Below are 20,764 nucleotides of genomic sequence, written 5' to 3' on the forward strand. Positions count from 1 at the left end.
AGCTTGACTGATGTAGTTGTAGTTAGCAGCACCTGGAATGGTCCTTCGTATCGGGGATCAAGTGAATTTCTTCACCAACACCCAGTCTCCTGGCTGGAGACTGTGGGTTCCCGAGTCTATCTCTGGATCTGGAATGGAGGAAAATACTCAAGAATGGATATTAGTTAATTCTTTAGACAAACGTGTAACATAACAAGTTAACACATCAGACTGTAACTGCAACTGCTGTGGGAAGTAACAGCCAAGTCTGGGGGCTGAACCAAACAACATTTCATAGGGAGACAGGGCATGTTTCCCCCGGGGGGGGGGGGGGGGGGTGTCTGACAGTGAACAAGGCAATAGGCAAACTGTCTGGTCAACTCATGTTAGTCTCTTGGGCCATCTTTAACATCCTATTCTTTACAGTCCCATTCATCCTTTCTACCTTCCCACTACTTTGAGGGTGGTATGGGGTGTGTAAAGCCAACTGAACTCCCAGTGCTGCCCAAATCTCTTTTGTTAGGGTTGCTGTGAAAGCTGGGCCCTGATCGCTCTCTATCACCTCTGGGACCCCAAATCTACATACTATCTCATAAAGTAGTTTTTTAGCCGTGGTTTTAGCTGTCATGTTTGTGACTGCTTAGGCCTCTGTCCAGCCTGAGAACATGTCCACCACCACTAGGGCGTATTCATATCGGCCGCTTTTTGGCATCTGTATGTGATCAATTTGTATCCTTTGGAACGGATATAGGGGTTTCGCCAAATGTTTCTGCAGAGTCTTTTCTGTCCTCCCCGGATTGCATTTCGCACATACTGCACATTAGACGCAGTAGTTTCTGGTTAAGGTGGTTATTCCCAGGGCCCAATAATATTTGCTGATCAGTGAATTCATTAAGTTCTTAGAGAGATGTGCAGGTCCATGTGCCCATTGGACGACTGCTGGATACATATATTTTGGTAAACAGGTTTTCCCTTTCATCAGATACAGATCTCCTTTGTATTCTGCTCCTTTGTCGATCCATTCCAGCCTTTAATCTGTGTGAGCCACCCTTGCATAGAGGCTTGGTATAGTCTGTCAGATGGCACATGCTCTGGGGATTCATTCTCCTGTTCAGCCGCTTCGGCCATTTTTCGTTGGTTTGTTGCTGCTTGTTTAGCCACTTTATTCGCCAAGTGGTTTCCCCTGGCCTCTTGAGAATTCATTTTGCCATGTGCTTTAACCTTCAAGACAGCCACTTGTTCCGGGTAGGAGAAGTGCATCCATTAAATCCTTGATGGCAGGACCATGTTTCACCGGTGTTCCGGCCGCTGTCAGGAACCCTCTAGCTCTCTGGATGATACCAAAATCATGAGCTATCTTGAGTCTGTGTAAATGTTGGCTCTTTTGCCTTCTGCTATCTTGCACGCTGCAGTGAGGGCTTGAAGCTCTGCTTCTTGGGCAGATACAGTTGGGGGTAATGCTCCTGCTTGTAGGATTTCAAATTCAGAGCTCACAGCATAACCTGTGTGGTACTTGCCTCCTTCATCTGCATATCTAGAGCCATCCACAAAAAGTGTGTAGTCAGGGTTTTCCAGAGGAATTTCACTCACTGTCGGGAGATATGAGGTTTCCAAGCGCATTATTTCAAGGCAGTCATGTGGAGTATCATAGGGGTCTCCTTCTTCACCTTCTCCTTCTCCCCCCTCGAAAAACAGCAGAAGGGTGGCCGGGTTGAGAGTGAGACACCTTTGGAGGGTCACGTTGTCTGGAAGTAGGAGGGAGATTTGCAGCCGTAGATGTCTGGCCATTGACAGGTGTCGGAGTTGCACCTGATTTAAGATGGCAGCAATGTCATGCAGTGCTAGAAGAAGCAGGGGGTGTGCTAAGACCAGGTCTGAAGTTTTTTGTCTAGGAGTGCTTGGGCAGCAAAGACAGCCCTTAGACAGGAAGGACCACCCGTAGCCACGGGGTCTAGGCGGCAAGAGTAGTAACCAATGGTTCTAGTCCGTCCTCCATGTTCCTGAGTCAGGACCCCTGTGGCGTGGCCATTCTTCTCCGACACAAACAGTTTGAAGAGTTTCTCATAATCTGGAAGGCCCAAAGCAGGAGCTGTGGATATTGCTTGCTTCAGCAGAATAAAATGGTCCAGGGCCTCGTTTGACAGGGTAAATGGCACCGACTTGAGAGCATGATAGAGTGGTTGCATGAGGATGGATGCATAAGCATCCATGCCCTGCAGTAAGATATGAGTCCAAGAAAGGCATGCAGTTGTTTAGCTGCTTTTGGTTGAAGAATATTCTGGATTGCAGCTACTCGGTCTGATGAATATTCTGGATTGCAGCTACTCGGTCTGATGTGATATGTCTTGTGCCTTTTAGAAATGCAGTGGCCTAAAAAGGTGGCAGTCTTGGAACACCACTGTATTTTCTCTTTGGAGGCCTTACAGACTTGTTCTGCAAGGTAGCATAGTAGACTTTCTGAATTCTCTTCAGTAGCAGGGTAGTCATCTGCACAAAGGAGAAGGTCATACACATATATGAGAAGAGTCACTGTAGGGTGTTCCCGTTGCCATGTATCAAGGACAGAGGCTATGGCTTTGGCAAATTGGCTTGGAGAATTTTGCGCCCCTTGAGGCATAACTGCCCAGGTGTACTGTTTCAGTTCATGAGAAAAAGCAAAGAGGTACCTGCAGGAAGGATGCAGGGGAACACCGTAGAAAGCATTTGCCAGGTCCACTACAGTGAAGTACTCAGCTGTTGGAGGTATACCTGATGACAAGGTATGTGAATTTGGCACAATTGGGGTTTCCAACACTGTCGCTTCATTAACTGCTCGGAGGCCTTGGACCATTCTGTATTTTTCAGGTTCTCCTTTTGGGGTCGGTTTTTTTCACTGGGAACAAGGGTGTGTTGCATTCAGAAGTACAGGGTATCAAAGCTCCATTAGACACAAGGGTCTCAACCTGTTTTGAGATAGCTTCGGATTGAGCTGGCTTCAAGGGGTCCAGTCTCTCTGGAGGCATTGTTTTCTAGGTAGGAGTGCCCCAGGCTTTAGTTGCACCATGACTGGCGGTACCTTTTTAAGTGATCGTTTGGGCATCCGCATTCCTCTCTGCAGCCCCTGGGTGGGCGCCCTCAAAAATTTAGGCAGTGGCTTGTGGCCTTCTAGGTCACGGTCTGCGGCCTGCTAGGCCATGGGTCCCCAGTGTGTTTAGCTGAAGCCCCCACTCTTCCGTCGGGCATCTGCCGGGCTGAGGGTCCGTGCAATTGTGGCTGGACCCCCACAAACATTTAGGCTGGTCTTGTGGCCTGCTGGGCCATATGGTCAGCTTGGCACCTCCCTTGGACCGGGTGGTGCTGTGGGGGCACTTCATTTTTTAATGAAAGTCTTGCCGTCATTAATGTGTGGGGCACTTGCCTTGTTTTAGCGAGGGTACTCTGCCTGCGCGTCAGCGTCACGGTGGGCAGCCCCCTTTTAAGGGGACTATGTCCTATTATGTCCTCTATGGAGGGCGACCCCCTTGTTTTTTGCGGGGTCTAATAGGTGGTCTATTTGTGGACCCTTTGCCAGCGTCCCCTTTGCGGGATCGCAGTCGATGGCCTCCCCTGATTGTTATGTTTTCAGGGTGAGCTCAATGTATTGTGACACTACTGGGTCTGCGTCCATGCGACTTGAGTTCTCAGATAGTGAGAATGATTCCTCTGCTCCTCTAGCCGTGCTTAAATAGGCGCTGGTGGATGCACTGGTGTGTCAGTGCATGAAACTTTAAGAATGGAGGTTGCGGTTGATGCAGCGTCGGAGGCACTGGTTCCTTTTGGCACCCACAGGCCCTCCAAAGCAGCGAGGGTGTTCCTCTTTCCGCTTACCTTGACAACATTGTCACAAACAGTGGGGTTGTCCAAAACGCAGTGGTTGCTAGGCGTTTTTTGCTTGCGGTATCCTTATGAGGATTTACTGCGTAAAAGGTGGCAGGTCCCACCTGTAGTGGACTAGCCAGTTTCCAGATCAAATTGAGTTACCTTCATCTTGGTTGTGGAGCCCTCCAACCTTTACAGGCCAAGCTAATAAGAGGGCGGATGCTCTGGCCCGCCATATGTCCGCTGTGGCTGGTTCGGCCGGTAATTACTATTGCCCTGGTGTCGCAAACTCTGACTAAGTGGGCTAAACTTTTTTTACACCGGGACCTGGAGGGAGAACAGCTTCCTCCTGTCTTTGCGGAGCTGGGGACTGGTTGGGCCAGGGGCTACAGTTTGTGAGGCCTCTTTGGATGCGGCTCCTTTGATTTCTAGGCTGTCTGTATCAGCAGTGGTCATTCAGTGTATTGTCTGGCTGAAATGCTGGGCTGTGGACTAGACTTCTAACAAGGCCTTATCTGATCTCCCTCTTGTAGGGGGTCACCTGTTTGGAGATTTCTTGGATGACATCGTTAAGGGTCTCACAGGGGGAAGAGGTCTCTTCTTCCGCAGGCTAACAAGGGCAAGGAGCCCCGTCGTAGACGTGGGCCATTCTCCTTGGCTCCTAAGCGGCCTCTTCATCTCTCAGGATCTCAAGATTGGGGATCAAAAGTCAGGGCCTCCACCCGAGGTTCCAAGAGAACCTGGTCTGGCAAGCAATAAGCGGGCTCTTCCAGACCTGCGGACAAGGCTGCCTCCGCATGAAGGGGCGCCCTCACCCGTATCTGGGGGTAAGGGGACATCTTTGCTGGTTTACGGTTCCATGGACCTCCCGGGTACAGGTCAAGTGGGTCCACAAAGTTATTCGGTCAGGCTACGAAATCGGGTTTGGTCTTGTCCTCCGGAAAGGTTTTTTCCCTTCCAACCTGCACTTGTCCCCAAATCACTTACGGGGTCTCTTTGGGGCAGTGCAAGACTTGTTATTTCAATGGGGGATTGTTCCGGTTCAGACTGCAGAACATTTTCAAGGGTTTTTTACTCAAACCTCTTTACAGTCCCCAGGAAGGAAGGCTTGGTATGTCCAATTCTGGACCTCAAGGCGCTAAGCTGCTTTGTGCGAGTACAAAAGTTCCGCATGGAGTCCATTCCATGGTAGTGGCATTCCTACATCAGGGGGATTTCTTCTCGCTTCTTTCGACATCAAGGATGCCTACCTGCACATTCTGATATGTGCTGGTCACCAGCGCTTCCTCCGTTTTGCAATGGACGAGGAGCATTATTAGTTTGTGGCCCTGACCTTTGATCTCACCTTTGCACCTTGGGTTTTCACAGAAGTGTTGGCCCCAGTGCTGGCATTTTTTTTGAGAGATTGCGTTACTGGGGTACCTGGACGATCTTCCTCTGCGAGCGGAGTCTCCGACTGCTCTGATGGACTACTGGAGATTGCTCTGCGAACTCTGAGGGTGTTCGGTGTGATTCGAAACATTCAGGAGTCTGCTTTGATTCTGTCCACAAAAAATGGCCTATCTGAATCTGACTCTGGACTCAGGACTCAGCCTCAGCCAGAGTGTTTCTTCATCTGGGAAAACCCCAGACATTGCAGGAGGAAATTCAGCTTCTGTTGTTCAGCAGACAGTCATCCCTCCGGGCTTAGATACGCATTCTGGGCCTGATGGTGTCCACCCTCGAGGCGGTCTGTTTGCACAGTTCTACACAAGATCTCTGCTAAAGAGATTCTGGTGAAATGGGTCAAGCATCCGCAGTCTCTAGATGTGGCTTCACTCTCTGGCATTTTGACAGGGAAAATTCTTCTCCTCCTGTACTGGACGATTGTCTCCACAAATGCCAGCCTGTCTGGGTGGGGAGGCATCCTCAGCACAGATGTGCTCAGGGGGTCTGGACACTGGCAGAGCCCAGACTGCTGATTAGTGTACTGGAACTCAGAGCCATCAGACTTTGTCTGGCTCATTGGACAATCGTCTTCAGGGGTGTCCGGTATGAATTCATTCGGACATGGCCATGGTATATTTGAATCACCAAGGGGGCACATGAAGTGTCCTGGCAGCTCGATAAGTAGCTGGCATTCTAAGGTGGACTGACTGATGCGTTCCAGCCCTCTCAAACTTCTGCCATGACTCCTGTGCAGGATTCAGGCAGAAGGGATTCCTGTCATTCTAGTGGCTCCAGACTGGTCTCACTGGTCTTGGTTTGCCAGTCTGGTTCGGCTGGTCATCATTGCTCCTTGGGGACTTCTTCTCAGGGAGGATCTACTATCCCAAGGACCAATCTTCCATCCTGCTTTACAGTCGCTGGCTTTAACAGCTTGGCTGTTGAATGCCTGGTGCTGAAGAGTGAAGGTTTGTTTTAGTCCATGATTCCTACGCTGTTAAAAGCTTGGAAATCTACCTCTAGGAAGATCTACCATCGTACGTGGAAGACGTACATTGCGTGGTGTGAGTCTCTTGGGGTTCATCCACGCTCCTTCTCAGTGGATCGGATCTTAACCTTCTTTCAACAGGGGGGTTGAACAAAATTTGGCCTTGAGTAACATTAAGGGCCAGGTATAGGGATTTGGCGGTCTTTTTCCAATGACCTTTGGACACACAATCCCGGATTCTTAGCTTTTCTTCAGGGTGTCCGACATTTGGTTCCTTCAGTGTGGGCTCTGTTGCCGCCCTGGAATCTTAATGTGGTGCTTTTAGCTCTACTGAAGCTTCTTTTTGAAAATATTCGGGAGGTTTCCCTGCTTATGTTGCCCCAGAAGGTGGCATTCTTTGGTGGCTATCATCTTTGCATGCAGGGTGTCAGAACTGACGGCGTTATCTTGTCATTCACCTTATGGTGCTTCACAAGGATAAGGTGGTGCTTTGCCTCTGTCCCTTCATTCCTTCCTAAGGTGGTCTCTGATTGGCATTTGAATGAAGACATTGTGCTGCCTTCCCTGTGTCCCAGGTTTAAACATCTGAAGGAAATTGCCCTGCATGTCTTGGATGTGGTCTGAGCAATTAGGGTGTGCTTGGCAGCTACGGAGTCTTTTAGGAAGTCAGACTCTCTATTTGTGCTCGTGGACGGACCTAACAAAGGGTTGTCCGCTTCTTCTGCGACCATTTTCAGATGGATCAGACAGGCGGTGGTTCAGGCCTATTGCATCGGGGTCAGTGACACAGGTTTTCAAGGCGGCCACCTGGTCATCGGTGTGCACTTTTACAAAGTTTTTTGTATTTGCTGGCTGCTATTTAGAGGACCTGGTCCTCTTTGAGGGTGTATTGTTTTTCAGGTGAGCTCCCGTGGTTTATGTTTTGAGCTCTATGTTACCTGGTTGGCTATGGTTAGCCTTGGGAAATTTTTTCTGATGTTTTCCCACCCCTTATGTTTACCACTGCTTTGGGACGTCCCAATGGTTAAGAAGAATCAGGAGCTGTGTCCGTCAATGAACGAAGGAGGAAAAGGGATTTTTGACTTACCGTAAAATCCATTTCTCTGATTTTCATTGACGGACACAGCACCCGCCCCTCTGTGGAGTTGGCTTTCTTCTGACATTGCTTGTAACAAAACTTAGTGGCTATAGCTGAGAGTGGGAGTATACCCTTGGGACTGCCCATAGGCGTACTAAAGCTTTTTCCTGCCTAGTGTCTACTTCTGTAGGGGGCAGTATAACCAATGGTTAAGAAGAATCAGGAGCTAAGTCCGTCAATGAACATCAGAGAAATTGATTTTACAGTAAGTCAAAAATCCCATTATTGTTCATCATTTAATACCAGAAAACCCTGACAAGACATAACCCATCACACAGGTAGGTACACCTCTCTGTACAGACACATCCATCACACAGGTACACCTCTCTGTACAGACCCATCAGAAAGGTAGGTACATCTCTACAGACGCACCCATCACACAGGTTCGTACACCTATCCTTACAGACACACCCATCACACAGGTAGGTACACCTCTCTGTACAGACCCATCAGAAAGGTAGGTACATCTCTACAGACACACCCATCCCACAGGTAGGTACATCTCTACAGACACACCTATCACACAGGTAGGTACGTCTCTACAGACACACCTATCACACAGGTAGGTACGTCTCTACAGACACACCTATCACACAGGTAGGTACGTCTCTACAGACACACCCATCACACAGGTAGGTACGTCTCTACAGACACACCTATCACACAGATTCGTACACCTCTCTGTACAGACACACCCATCACACAGGTAGGTACACCTCCCTGTACAGATACATCCATAAGAAAGGTAGGTACATCTCTACAGACACACCCATCACACAGGTAGGGAGGTTTTTACAGACACACCTATAACACAGGTCCGTACACCTCTCTGTACAGACACACTCATCACACAGGCAGACACACCCATCACACAGGTAGGTACACCTATCTGTACAGACACACCCATCACACAGGTAGGTACACTTTTGTATGCTATAAAGGAACCAGCACAAACTCCCTACATCCTACTTGAGGATTATGGGTGTGTAATACCTTCTTGCCATAATGAAATTGGGGCAGATTGTTACTGTTCTGATTACTGAGGTGTTCCCATCATCTTCAGTCATGTTGTGCAAAGTAACTGCTGCATTGTACAACACAGTGACCCAGTACGTCCATATTCTAATGTTCCACATCGGAATCTATATTATTACATATCAGTCTCCTGTACGTGGTTTCCCTTTATTTCTCTGTATATCCATACTATTAGATATGTTCCCTGTACGTAGTTTCCCTTTATTTCTCTGTATATCCATACTATTAGATATGTTCCCTGTACGTGGTTTCTCTTTATTTCTTTGTATATCCATACTATTAGATATGTCTCCTGTACGTGGTTTCCCTTTATTTCTTTGTATATCCATACTATTAGATATGTTCCCTGTACGTGGTTTCCCTTTATTTCTCTGTATATCCATACTATTAGATATGTTCCCTGTACGTGGTTTCCCTTTATTTCTCTGTATATCCATACTATTAGATATGTTCCCTGTACGTGGTTTCTCTTTATTTCTTTGTATATCCATACTATTAGATATGTCTCCTGTACGTGGTTTCCCTTTATTTCTTTGTATATCCATACTATTAGATATGTTCCCTGTACGTAGTTTCCCTTTATTTCTCTGTATATCCATACTATTAGATATGTTCCCTGTACGTGGTTTCTCTTTATTTCTTTGTATATCCATACTATTAGATATGTCTCCTGTACGTGGTTTCCCTTTATTTCTTTGTATATCCATACTATTAGATATGTTCCCTGTACGTGGTTTCTCTTTATTTCTCTGTATATCCATACTATTAGATATGTCTCCTGTATGTGGTTTCCCTTTATTTCTCTGTATATCCATACTATTAGATATGTTCCCTGTACGTGGTTTCCCTTTATTTCTCTGTATATCCATACTATTAGATATGTCTCCTGTACGTGGTTTCCCTTTATTTCTCTGTATATCCATACTATTAGATATGTTCCCTGTACGTGGTTTCCCTTTATTTCTCTGTATATCCATACTATTAGATATGTTCCCTGTACATGGTTTCCCTTTATTTCTCTGTATATCCATACTATTAGATATGTTCCCTGTACGTGGTTTCTCTTTATTTCTCTGTATATCCATACTATTAGATATGTTCCCTGTACGTGGTTTCTCTTTATTTCTCTGTATATCCATACTATTAGATATGTTCCCTGTACGTGGTTTCCCTTTATTTCTCTGTATATCCATACTATTAGATATGTTCCCTGTACGTGGTTTCCCTTTATTTCTCTGTATATCCATACTATTAGATATGTTCCCTGTACGTGGTTTCCCTTTATTTCTCTGTATATCCATACTATTAGATATGTTCCCTGTACGTGGTTTCCCTTTATTTCTCTGTATATCCATACTATTAGATATGTTCCCTGTACGTGGTTTCCCTTTATTTCTCTGTATATCCATACTATTAGATATGTCTCCTGTACGTGGTTTCCCTTTATTTCTCTGTATATCCATACTATTAGATATGTTCCCTGTACGTGGTTTCCCTTTATTTCTCTGTATATCCATACTATTAGATATGTTCCCTGTACGTGGTTTCTCTTTATTTCTCTGTATATCCATACTATTAGATATGTCTCCTGTACGTGGTTTCTCTTTATTTCTCTGTATATCCATACTATTAGATATGTTCCCTGTACGTGGTTTCTCTTTATTTCTCTGTATATCCATACTATTAGATATGTCTCCTGTACATGGTTTCTCTTTATTTCTCTGTATATCCATACTATTAGATATGTCTCCTGTACGTGGTTTCTCTTTATTTCTCTGTATATCCATACTATTAGATATGTTCCCTGTACGTGGTTTCTCTTTATTTCTCTGTATATCCATACTATTAGATATGTCTCCTGTACGTGGTTTCTCTTTATTTCTCTGTATATCCATACTATTAGATATGTTCCCTGTACGTGGTTTCCCTTTATTTCTCTGTATATCCATACTATTAGATATGTTCCCTGTACATGGTTTCCCTTTATTTCTCTGTATATCCATACTATTAGATATGTTCCCTGTACGTGGTTTCCCTTTATTTCTCTGTATATCCATACTATTAGATATGTTCCCTGTACGTGGTTTCCCTTTATTTCTCTGTATATCCATACTATTAGATATGTTCCCTGTACGTGGTTTCCCTTTTATTTCTCTGTATATCCATACTATTAGATATGTTCCCTGTACGTAGTTTCCCTTTATTTCTCTGTATATCCATACTATTAGATATGTTCCCTGTACGTGGTTTCCCTTTTATTTCTCTGTATATCCATACTATTAGATATGTCTCCTGTATGTGGTTTCCCTTTATTTCTCTGTATATCCATACTATTAGATATGTTCCCTGTACGTGGTTTCCCTTTATTTCTTTGTATATCCATACTATTAGATATGTCTCCTGTACGTGGTTTCTCTTTATTTCTCTGTATATCCATACTATTAGATATGTCTCCTGTACGTGGTTTCCCTTTATTTCTCTGTATATCCATACTATTAGATATGTTCCCTGTACGTGGTTTCCCTTTATTTCTCTGTATATCCATACTATTAGATATGTTCCCTGTACGTGGTTTCTCTTTATTTCTCTGTATATCCATACTATTAGATATGTTCCCTGTACGTGGTTTCCCTTTATTTCTCTGTATATCCATACTATTAGATATGTTCCCTGTACGTGGTTTCTCTTTATTTCTCTGTATATCCATACTATTAGATATGTCTCCTGTACGTGGTTTCCCTTTATTTCTCTGTATATCCATACTATTAGATATGTTCCCTGTACGTGGTTTCTCTTTATTTCTCTGTATATCCATACTATTAGATATGTTCCCTGTACGTGGTTTCTCTTTATTTCTCTGTATATCCATACTATTAGATATGTCTCCTGTACGTGGTTTCCCTTTATTTCTCTGTATATCCATACTATTAGATATGTTCCCTGTACGTGGTTTCCCTTTATTTCTCTGTATATCCATACTATTAGATATGTTCCCTGTACGTGGTTTCCCTTTATTTCTCTGTATATCCATGCTATTAGATATGTCTCCTGTATGTGGTTTCTCTTTATTTCTCTGTATATCTATACTATTAGATATGTCTCCTGTACGTGGTTTCCCTTTATTTCTCTGTATATCCATACTATTAGATATGTCTCCTGTACGTGGTTTCCCTTTATTTCTCTGTATATCCATACTATTAGATATGTTCCCTGTACATGGTTTCCCTTTATTTCTCTGTATATCCATACTATTAGATATGTTCCCTGTACGTGGTTTCTCTTTATTTCTCTGTATATCCATACTATTAGATATGTTCCCTGTACGTGGTTTCCCTTTATTTCTCTGTATATCCATACTATTAGATATGTTCCCTGTACGTGGTTTCCCTTTATTTCTCTGTATATCCATACTATTAGATATGTCTCCTGTATGTGGTTTCCCTCCTGTTGTTGGATGTCACTGAAGACGGAGGTCTACTGAAGCCAACACCCATGGATCAGCTCATTGCTGTATCTCCATTGGCCAATAATTGTGCCAGTTGTGGAAAGTTGCATTGAGTCTCAGCCTCCAATAGTTACATCTACTATCCAGGCTCACCAAATATTAATAATTCTTTTTGTGCTGATTTAAAGCTGTTTCAATGAGTCAAAAAGGAGGTTTGTTTCCCAGTAATTCTACTTTGTACACAAAGCAATGAACAGAGAATTTGTTAGCCGATTACATGAAGGCTTGGTTATTTAGTTGTCTTTTATCCAGTTACATATTTTTATTATCTTTGGTTGGAACAGAGGAAGATTCCTCAGCCTCTTCAAGGATATTGGTGTGGAAGACCCACATGGCTTTATTGGGAGGCAGGTGACAACCTGGGACAGCTGGGAGCAGGGGGACAGAGAGACTCTGAAGAGGACATGTGGAGACTGGCTGGAAAGGTGGACCGGACGGCTCATGGTGAGTCCAGAAAACGATGCATTTTTTTCATTGATCTGTATTTGAGTTGTGGGACAGGGTAAAAGGAGTCGCAGAGCATTCCATTATGTGGGGTGTCAGGGGTTCACATCACAGACCACAGCTTCCTATTAGAGAATTCCTCATATCATAGACTGAAAATGGCATTATAGCCCTCATAATTCCATTCATCTCCTCTCTTCATTCACTCTTCTCTTATCTCTTCCCTGCTCTTTATTCCCCCTTCCCTGAACTTCTGTCCTCTCCTCTTCTTATTTCTGTACTCTTCTCCTTTCTCTCCTTTCCTCTTCCTTGCTCTCCTCTCTTCTTTCCTCTTCATTCTACTCTTTGTTGCACTTCTCCCCTCTTGTCTTCTCTGCTCCCCTCTCCTCTGCTCCCCTCTCCTATCCTCTTCTCTCCCCTCCCCTTGCCTCTGCTCCCCTCTACTCTCCTGTCCTCTTCCATCTTCTCCTCTCATTTTCTCTGCTTTTTATATTCTTCTCTTCTGTGCATTCCCTTCTCTTCTCTCTTCTCTCTTTTCCTCTCTCCTCTGCTGCGGTGCACACAGGGAATGTGACCTCTCATTGTGGCCCAGGGTGAATGTGCTCCTCTGTCTTGATCACCTAGTAGTGCAGGCTGTGACACTTTCAGTGGTATAAATACAAAGTGTCCGGTGCACTTCATACAGCAATGTGACGCAGGAAGATGCTTTGGTGAAATGGTGGATGGACCCTAAAGTGTCCTTTCCGATCTGAACACAGTGTGCTGGTAAAATTATGGACTATACTATAAATGGTATGTAGCAGCCATGAATGGGAGCCACCATTTTTTCCATCAGTTTGGTCTTGTGCTTCCTCTTGGTCAGCACTGGCAACTCCTGGCTCCTTCCATAGTACAGCACAGGGATTCTTGGATGCCTAACTGGGTGCATCATGTAGGTGGGTGCAGGGTGGTGCGACGGCAATAACAGGTGCAATGTAAAGAACTTGTATTGAAATAATGCAAACCCAGTGGGAAGACAGCCCAACCGGGAACACTCACGGATTCCAACAGTGTGTCGAGAGCAGGTTTCAGCTGAACTAACAGCGCCAGTTAAGAGGGGCAGAGTGCCCAAGTGGGATGATGTCCAGAGAAGTTGCGAACCCTGCACTTTCCCTCCTCATCTGGAACCTTTCCCTGCTGCTAATATTGTCCCTGACAGATGGGGTACCTGTCCCTACTCTACCCATGTGACAGGAGTCACTTTGGGCATGGGGGTTGTGGACCCCAAATTCCTTTAAGGAGGTTGGGAGGCACTATGCCCAGCCTTGTGTGGCTTTCTTTTGTTTAAGTCACCCTGCATCTGTTATGGATGCAGGGTGACCAGGAGGGTGGTGAACACTGAAAATATGGTTTGGACTACTACAAATGGGACAGTCCTATTCAGGAATAATGTCTCCCTTGTAATATGAAGATTTTTGTTCCCATTTGCCATGAGGTCTCTGAACAGGAAGTCCACTCCTAATATGGTCATTATAGGAAGCTCTGAGGAGATGGACTGTCTGAGGTGGCTCTCCATTCACCTATTGTCAGGTGTGCTAATGACCTCACCTGTTGTCTGCTAAGGGATGTATTGACACTCAGAGTAATGTGTATTGAGGGCTCGTTAGGGAACCATTGTTCTGTGTCTGACCAATCCCTGTTGACTCATTTTCAAGTCCTCATTTGCATGGCAGTCCTTCGGGGTCAAGTTATCTGACCAATCACTGCTGACTCATTTTTAAGCCCTCATTTGCATGGCTGGAGAGGACCTTATTGGGAACTGCAGGTACTGTGCAATTGACCAATGGGAAAGCGGTTGTTGGGGGAAGGATGTTCCAATTTCTGTATAAAAGTGTGCTGTGTTCTTCCAATAAATGTTGTTGTTCCTGTTCGGAGCTTTGTCTCGTTCTTGGGGGGATTCACTGTATGCTGTTGGAGACTGATTGCTAGGAGTGTAAGCTGATGTATGCTTTTCCTGTTCGTCTGCTAGCAGCTATTCGTGAGGTTCCAGGTTGGAGTGCTATTTTGTATCCAGTTCGGGAGTTTGATGTTCTGCAGTAGCTGTGCCTGTCTCTCAGAAAGGGGCATATCGCCTAAACAGATTTTAACCCCTTGTCTGCTGAAACGGTCCGTAACAACCCATTCACAAATGTGTGCCAAGTTTGGGAGCCAGGGCCTTAAGTAGACACTGCCTGACTCAAGAAAGCTGCTTGAGTCACACAGGGCAGCAGAATCCAATTATATAGTTTCCCCAGTGACCCAGAAAACCATAGAGGAACCAGGTTCCTCTTGACTTCCTCTGCAACTGCATTGCCGCTGTGGACAAGCACCACCTACAGTGGAGAAAGTAGGCTGCACCTGCCTACAAGCAGCCTATAGTGCCTTGCACAGAAGACTTATCTCTTCCTTCTCTACGGTGCACCTTTTGCACCACACAAGTCAAATCAAAAGCACAGGGGTAAGGGCTCAGATGTTCTCGCTAGCTCAGACTTGGCACATGGCTCTGGAGGTTGGTAGTCTATCTCCACAGGGCCCTATTACTTTCTGTTAACACAGCTGCCCCCAGTCTGATTCCTTGGCGTTCGCACATTCACGCGCGAGGGAAACTCTGCATTTAAATATAGGCATTCTCCGTGTGGTGGGACTGTTCTAGTGTGATTTGGCATGCACACGGATGCCACACACCACACCGCACATGCATAAAAGGGCACGTTCTGCAAGGAACACACTAGCCTCTGTCACAGGCTGAAAGGGGCACAGAGCAGCAGCAGCTGGGTTGCGTGAGTCACTGTGGGTGTATGTTACTGGCACTAATAGATCCTGTATCTTTGGTAATTCAGTGTTGTGTGCATTAGGCTGTATAAGCTTGGCACAGACCTTGAGCACACTTTTAAAGAGGTAGTACATCAAGTTTGTTTTGCTATAAAGCAATGTCTGCCCGAAAAAGGGCTGGAGGGAGCACAGTTGGGGAGGGCACTGTGATGCCACCGTAAGGCCCTGAAGGCCCTAGTCGTGCTTCAACTGTGTCTACTCCTCCTGATAAGCCAGAGGCAAATAGCCAATCTGAGCCATTACGGTTCTCAGGCATAGTAGCTACTTCGTGTACTTCTGCCACAGCCTATGTTACCAAGGACGATTTGGCATCAGCATTAGCCAGAATAGAGGGTAGGATTGCTGACATGATTGGAGCACCACATGGAGGAAGGGTGCGGGTTAGATCCCCCCCTCTCCTGAGCCACCCCCTGAATCCGTTCAGGATTGGGCATAGGATGTGGAAGATATAGCTGAAGGTCATTCTATAGAAGGTCAAGTTGAAATTTCCACTTCCGGAGAGTCAGAGGAATCTCTATCAGCCTCTCAATCCCAGAGATTGTTTATCCAGTCTCTTGCTGAGATGGTCCAGGCTGAGTTTTAAACTCCCGCCCCTAGAGACAGCTGAAACCTCTTTTTTCCTCCCTAGGCTCATTGCGCCCTCCTCAGAGTCCTCGGTCATTTCCCATGCATCCACTCTTGGAGCAAGAAGTTGCTACCTGTAAAGAGGAAAAGCAGGCACCCTTCCGTCAAGATCCCCAGCACACATAATACCAATGCTTCCAGTTCCAGGCAGTGGCGACGGCCTAAACCATCTGCATCCGGACCCAAGCCTTTAGGGGCAAGGTCAGAAAAAGCCCTGGGCCCAGAGATCAGCCAAGTCTTTCTCCTAAGCCCTCTCAGTGAAGGGTGCCCCCACTCTTCTGGGTAGGGGGAAGGCATAGCATCCATAGACATCAAGGATGCATACCTTCATGTGCCTACATTTCAGACCCATCAAAGGTTCCTTCATTTTGCGATTGGAAACCATCATTTCCAGTTTGGCTCTGCCCTTCGAGTTGGCCACAGCACCAAGAGTGTTCACAAAGATCCTAGCCCCAGTATTGGCTTGTGACGGAATCAGGACACCCGACTGGGTATCTCTGCCAAGAAGCTGCTTCCTAAGCTCTGGAACACAGGATCCGTGAATCTGGCTATAGTTACCCCAAGAACTCGACAGTCCAAGTTTTGGAGTGAACCAGAATCAAACTGTTTATTAAAACACAAAGCACAAGGAGATGTACACTCTGGGACAACCCCTCTCCCTTAGCCAGTCCACACAAACATACACATCCCATAATAAGCTTACACAAGGCAGACATGAACAATAGAATAATGGAATGCAGGTATTTAACAATAACAAACCCCCACCCCCCTAGCAAGGATCTATGAAACACTTCTGCAATATCCTAGCAATCTGCAATATATCTTTATATATTTCCTGAGGGATATTGTTCAGAAATATTATTGTCCCAAGTGAAAGAGCCCCTCACTCTTTCAACACAAACTACACATATAGAACCCAGGATAACTGGGGTAACACGAAAGGCTGAGTCCAGTGTGGTTGTACAGCGAGTCTGATTAGTGCAGACCCGACTGGGGTTCTTGGTCACCCTGTGCCCCTAATAGACACAGGGTGACTTACACATAAGAGGGGCTGTGGAAGCTAGACAAGTAGTCTCCCAACCTCCCTAAAGCATTCTGGGTTCCACAAGCCCCCAAACCAAAGTGATTCACGTCACATGGCTGTTCTAAGGTCCCGAGGGATATCGATAATAGGATATCTGGACGATCTATTACTAATAGATCGATAGGCGTCGGCTCTAAGCCAAAATATCCTTCAGACTGTACATTTTTTGAAACTTCTGGGTTGGATACTGAACTTGGCAAAGTCAGCATTACAGCCAGTCCAGCGTCTGGAATACCTGGGGCTTCTTGTCAACATGGTGCAGGCAAAGATCTTCTTACCAGCAAGAAGGGTCTCAGACCTGAAGGCTCAGGTTCGGTCTATAGTAAGACTGAAATATCCGTCTATACGTCTTTGCATGATGTTACTGGGGAAGATGGTGTCCACATTCGAGGCAATTCCCTATGCTCAATTCCATGCTAGACCCTTGCAGAACAACGTTCTGTCTGCGTGAAATGAAAGAATTCAGTCCTAAGACCGGTTCATATCTCTGCTACAAAGAGTAAGACTGAGTCTGAATTGATGGTTGGTGACCAGAAATCTGGAGAAGGGGAAATCCGTCGGGGTCACCCTGTCAGGGTGCAATCCAACAATGCCACAGCCGTGGCTTATGTCAACCATCAAGGAGGCACAAGGAGTCTATCAGCCCAGAAAGAGGTGGATATTATCCTGTCCTGGGCAGGGATGTTTGTGCCATGCCTGACAGCAGTGTTCATTCCAGGAATAGAGAACTGGCAGGCAGATTACTTGAGCCGTCAACAGATGTTTCCGGGAGAATGGTCCTTGCATCCCGAGATTTTTCAATTGATCTGCCTACGCTGAGGGATCCCAGACGTAGATCTGTTGGAAAATGGCATCCAGGTTCAGCAACAAGTTGGAGAAATTTGTGTCCAGAACCAGGGATCTGCTCGCAGTCGGAGTGGATGTTTTGGTGACTCCTTGGGAGGAGTGTTCCCTGATCTATGCCTTTCCTCTGGTACAGCTGATATTGCGTTTGTTGCGCAGGATCCAACTGGAGGGGAAACCAGTAATTCTGGTAGCTCTGGCTTGGCCGAGGAGGATTTGGTATGCACAAATCCAGAGGTTGGCAGTGATGAGGCCCTGGGTCCTTCCACTGCGTCCAGACTTGCTCTCTCAAGGTCCGATATTCCACCCTATAGAGTCTCTGAATTTGACGGCTTGGCTATTGAAGCCTTAATCTTGGAAGAGCAGGGTGTATCTGGCCCAGCAGTTCATACACTGATAAACGCCAGGAAGCTAGTCTCTAGAAGTATTTATTACAGGGTCTGGAAATCCTACATTGCCTGGTGTGAAGCCAGGAAATGGCACCCCCGCACATATATTATCGGGAGAATTCTATCGATCCTTCAAGCAGGGGTAGATATGAAATTAGCCCTGAGCATGATTTTAAATTTCAGCCTTATCGGTTTTTCTTCCAGGAACTGATTGCTTCCCATTCGTTGGTTCAAACCTTCGTCCGGGGAATATTGCGTTTGCTTCCACCTGTGAAGCCACGGTTGTGTCCTTGGGACTTAAATTTGGTGTTGGCAGTTTTGCAAAAACAGCCTTTTGAACCTCTAGGGCAGTTTCCCCTGGTTCTTTTGACCAAGAAACTGGTATTTTTTATTGCAATAACTTAGGCTAGAAGAGTATCGGAACTAACAGTTCTTTCTAGAGACATTCTTGATATTTTATTAAGATAGGATGACTTTACATTCTCACTCAGATTTTTTGCCCAAGGTAGTGTCCTCCATTCATTTGAATCAGGATATTATACTACCTTCTTTTTTTCCAGATCCTCACTTAGATGAGGAAAAGTTATTGCATTCCTTGATGTAATGCATGCACTTAAATTTGATTTACAGTAAACCACTCAGATTCTTAAGACCGAGAGCTTGTTTGTGCTGCTAGAAGGGCCCAGGAAGTGGTTGGCAGCGTCTAAATCTATGATTTCCTGTTGGATTCGCCAGGTTATTACCCAGGCATATGGTTTAGTAGGAAAGGTTCCACCTTTTCCTTTAAAGGCACATTCTACCAGAGGAGTAGATCGCCATCAAGCCTCTATTGCTCAGATTTACAAGGCCGTGACCTGGTCATCGGTGCATACGTTGACTCGTTTCTATAGAATGGATGTTGGGACCCAGGAGGAGTCTGCTTTTGGCCGCAGTGTACTACAGGCGTCAGTGTAATCCTTCTGTTAAGGGTCAGATGGCGGTATTTTTTTGGTGTCCCCCCCCCCCTCCCCTTGGATGCATTGCTTTGGGACGTCCCATATGTTATGATTTATGGTCCCGTGATGTACAAAAAGAAAAATGGATTTTTAATTAATACTTACCTGTGAAATCCATTTCTTGAAGTACATCACGGGACACAGAGGTCCCTCCCCTCTCCTATGGGATCTTTTATTGCTTGCTACAAAACGGAGGTACTTCCTGTATGGGAGGGGTTATATAGGGGGTCATCAATTCTGATTGGTTGCCAGTGTCCTTCACCTATAGGTGGCTATATTACCCATATGTTATGATTTATGGCTCTGTGTCCTGTGATGTACTTCAAGAAATGGATTTTACAGGTAAGTATAAATTAAAAATCAATTTTTTTGTGGTACTGGGATTTAAATGGCAGTGACCAAAAATACCCAAATTATAACACGAAGTGTAATTTGTAATATTTGATCCACTTAACCAAGGGGGTATGAGGATTCCACATTACTTCTACCTCTATTGGGCAGTGCACATGAAAATTATCTACTCCCAACCAACATATAAAATGGGCCGTCATGGGATTTTTCTATGTTCATTTGTTGAAGGCCAACATGTTAAACTGGAAGAACCTTTACTGGAAGAACTACTACTAGGCAGCTTGTATACAGAACATTTGTGCAGAGCTCTGTGATTTCTACCTTCTTCATGGATCTACTCTGGGATCATGCGAAGATCTGCAGCCAACATTTCATCTCTCTTGATGTTCTATCACTACATTTATTAAAGTCTTACTTTCTCTTTCGGTCATTGACGGACACAGCTCCTGATCTTCATAACCATTGGGTTATACTGCCCCCTACAGGAGTAGGACACTAGGCAGAAAAAAGTCTGACTATGCCTATGGGCAGTCCCAGGAGGGTATACTCCCTCTCTCTGATATAGGTATTCAGTTTTTCTTCTGCCTAGTCAGGAGTAAAGACCTAGTTCCTTGCTGAGATCTCTGGTCCTTTCAAATTTTTTCTTTTTAGATAGATTTTTCTCCTGGATTTTTTTTCTTGTGAGATCTACAATAAACTGCCGGACTGGGTGACGGGCTGGATAACCTAGATCCAATGGTCACGCCAGTCTGGCCAGTAAGCGCGCACAGACCTCAGCTCCGCTCCATTGGGGCTGGCGTGCAAGTTAAACGCCTCACGAGGTCACATATGACCAGGCCTCGGCCTGAATCGCAGCTTTCCTTCTGGCCAACAGCCCCCCCCCCCATTTCGATGGCGAGGGGTTCTTTCTGGAGCGGTGCCCGCCTGGTTCCTTGTATGGTAAGTACCTGTCCCCCCTCTCCCCGTGGAGGGTTTTTAGGTGGACGTGGGCCTCTCCATGAAATGGTCAGACCCCCTGCTTCCCCTTTTTCCCGCCAGGCACCACCTTTCATCTGTTCCACCTCCTGGGGTGGAGGCAGGGTGCTATGCTGACGGTGGGGGGGGGGGTGCACTTCCAGCGACCAGACGATTGGCTGTGCGGGGGGGGGGCAGTATCTGGTGGGGTTTCCTGCAAGGGGCCCCTGTGCTGCCTGGGCCTGTCCTTGAGGCCTAGGGATCCCTCCTGGGTCCCTTGGAGCTTAGGTGCCGCCATTTTCTTGTAGCCTGTGTGCTCATTG

At 45.8% G+C, this 20,764-nt stretch overlaps 1 protein-coding gene and 1 pseudogene across 2 annotated transcripts in view; one reads left to right on the forward strand and one right to left on the reverse strand.

Annotated features, from left to right (window-relative positions):
- The window catches only part of LOC309543483 (WD repeat-containing protein 97-like), a gene marked incomplete at its 5' end in the record, with an annotated part of 218,063 nt that overhangs the window by 171,016 nt on the left and 26,283 nt on the right, over positions 1–20,764 (forward strand). Inside the window, one exon of the mRNA XM_082275962.1 lies at positions 12,192–12,351. Within this exon, the coding sequence (XP_082132088.1) occupies positions 12,192–12,351 (160 nt within the window). The remainder of the gene's footprint in view (positions 1–12,191; positions 12,352–20,764) is intronic.
- Positions 800–1,752, reverse strand: LOC309543485 (annotated as a pseudogene). The gene has a single exon. The product of its transcript is annotated as an uncharacterized misc_RNA (transcript).

The sequence above is a fragment of the Pelophylax lessonae genome, assembly GCF_965119305.1.
Source record: "Pelophylax lessonae genome assembly, contig: HAP1_SCAFFOLD_77, whole genome shotgun sequence".
NCBI classification, from domain to species: Eukaryota; Metazoa; Chordata; class Amphibia; order Anura; family Ranidae; genus Pelophylax; species Pelophylax lessonae.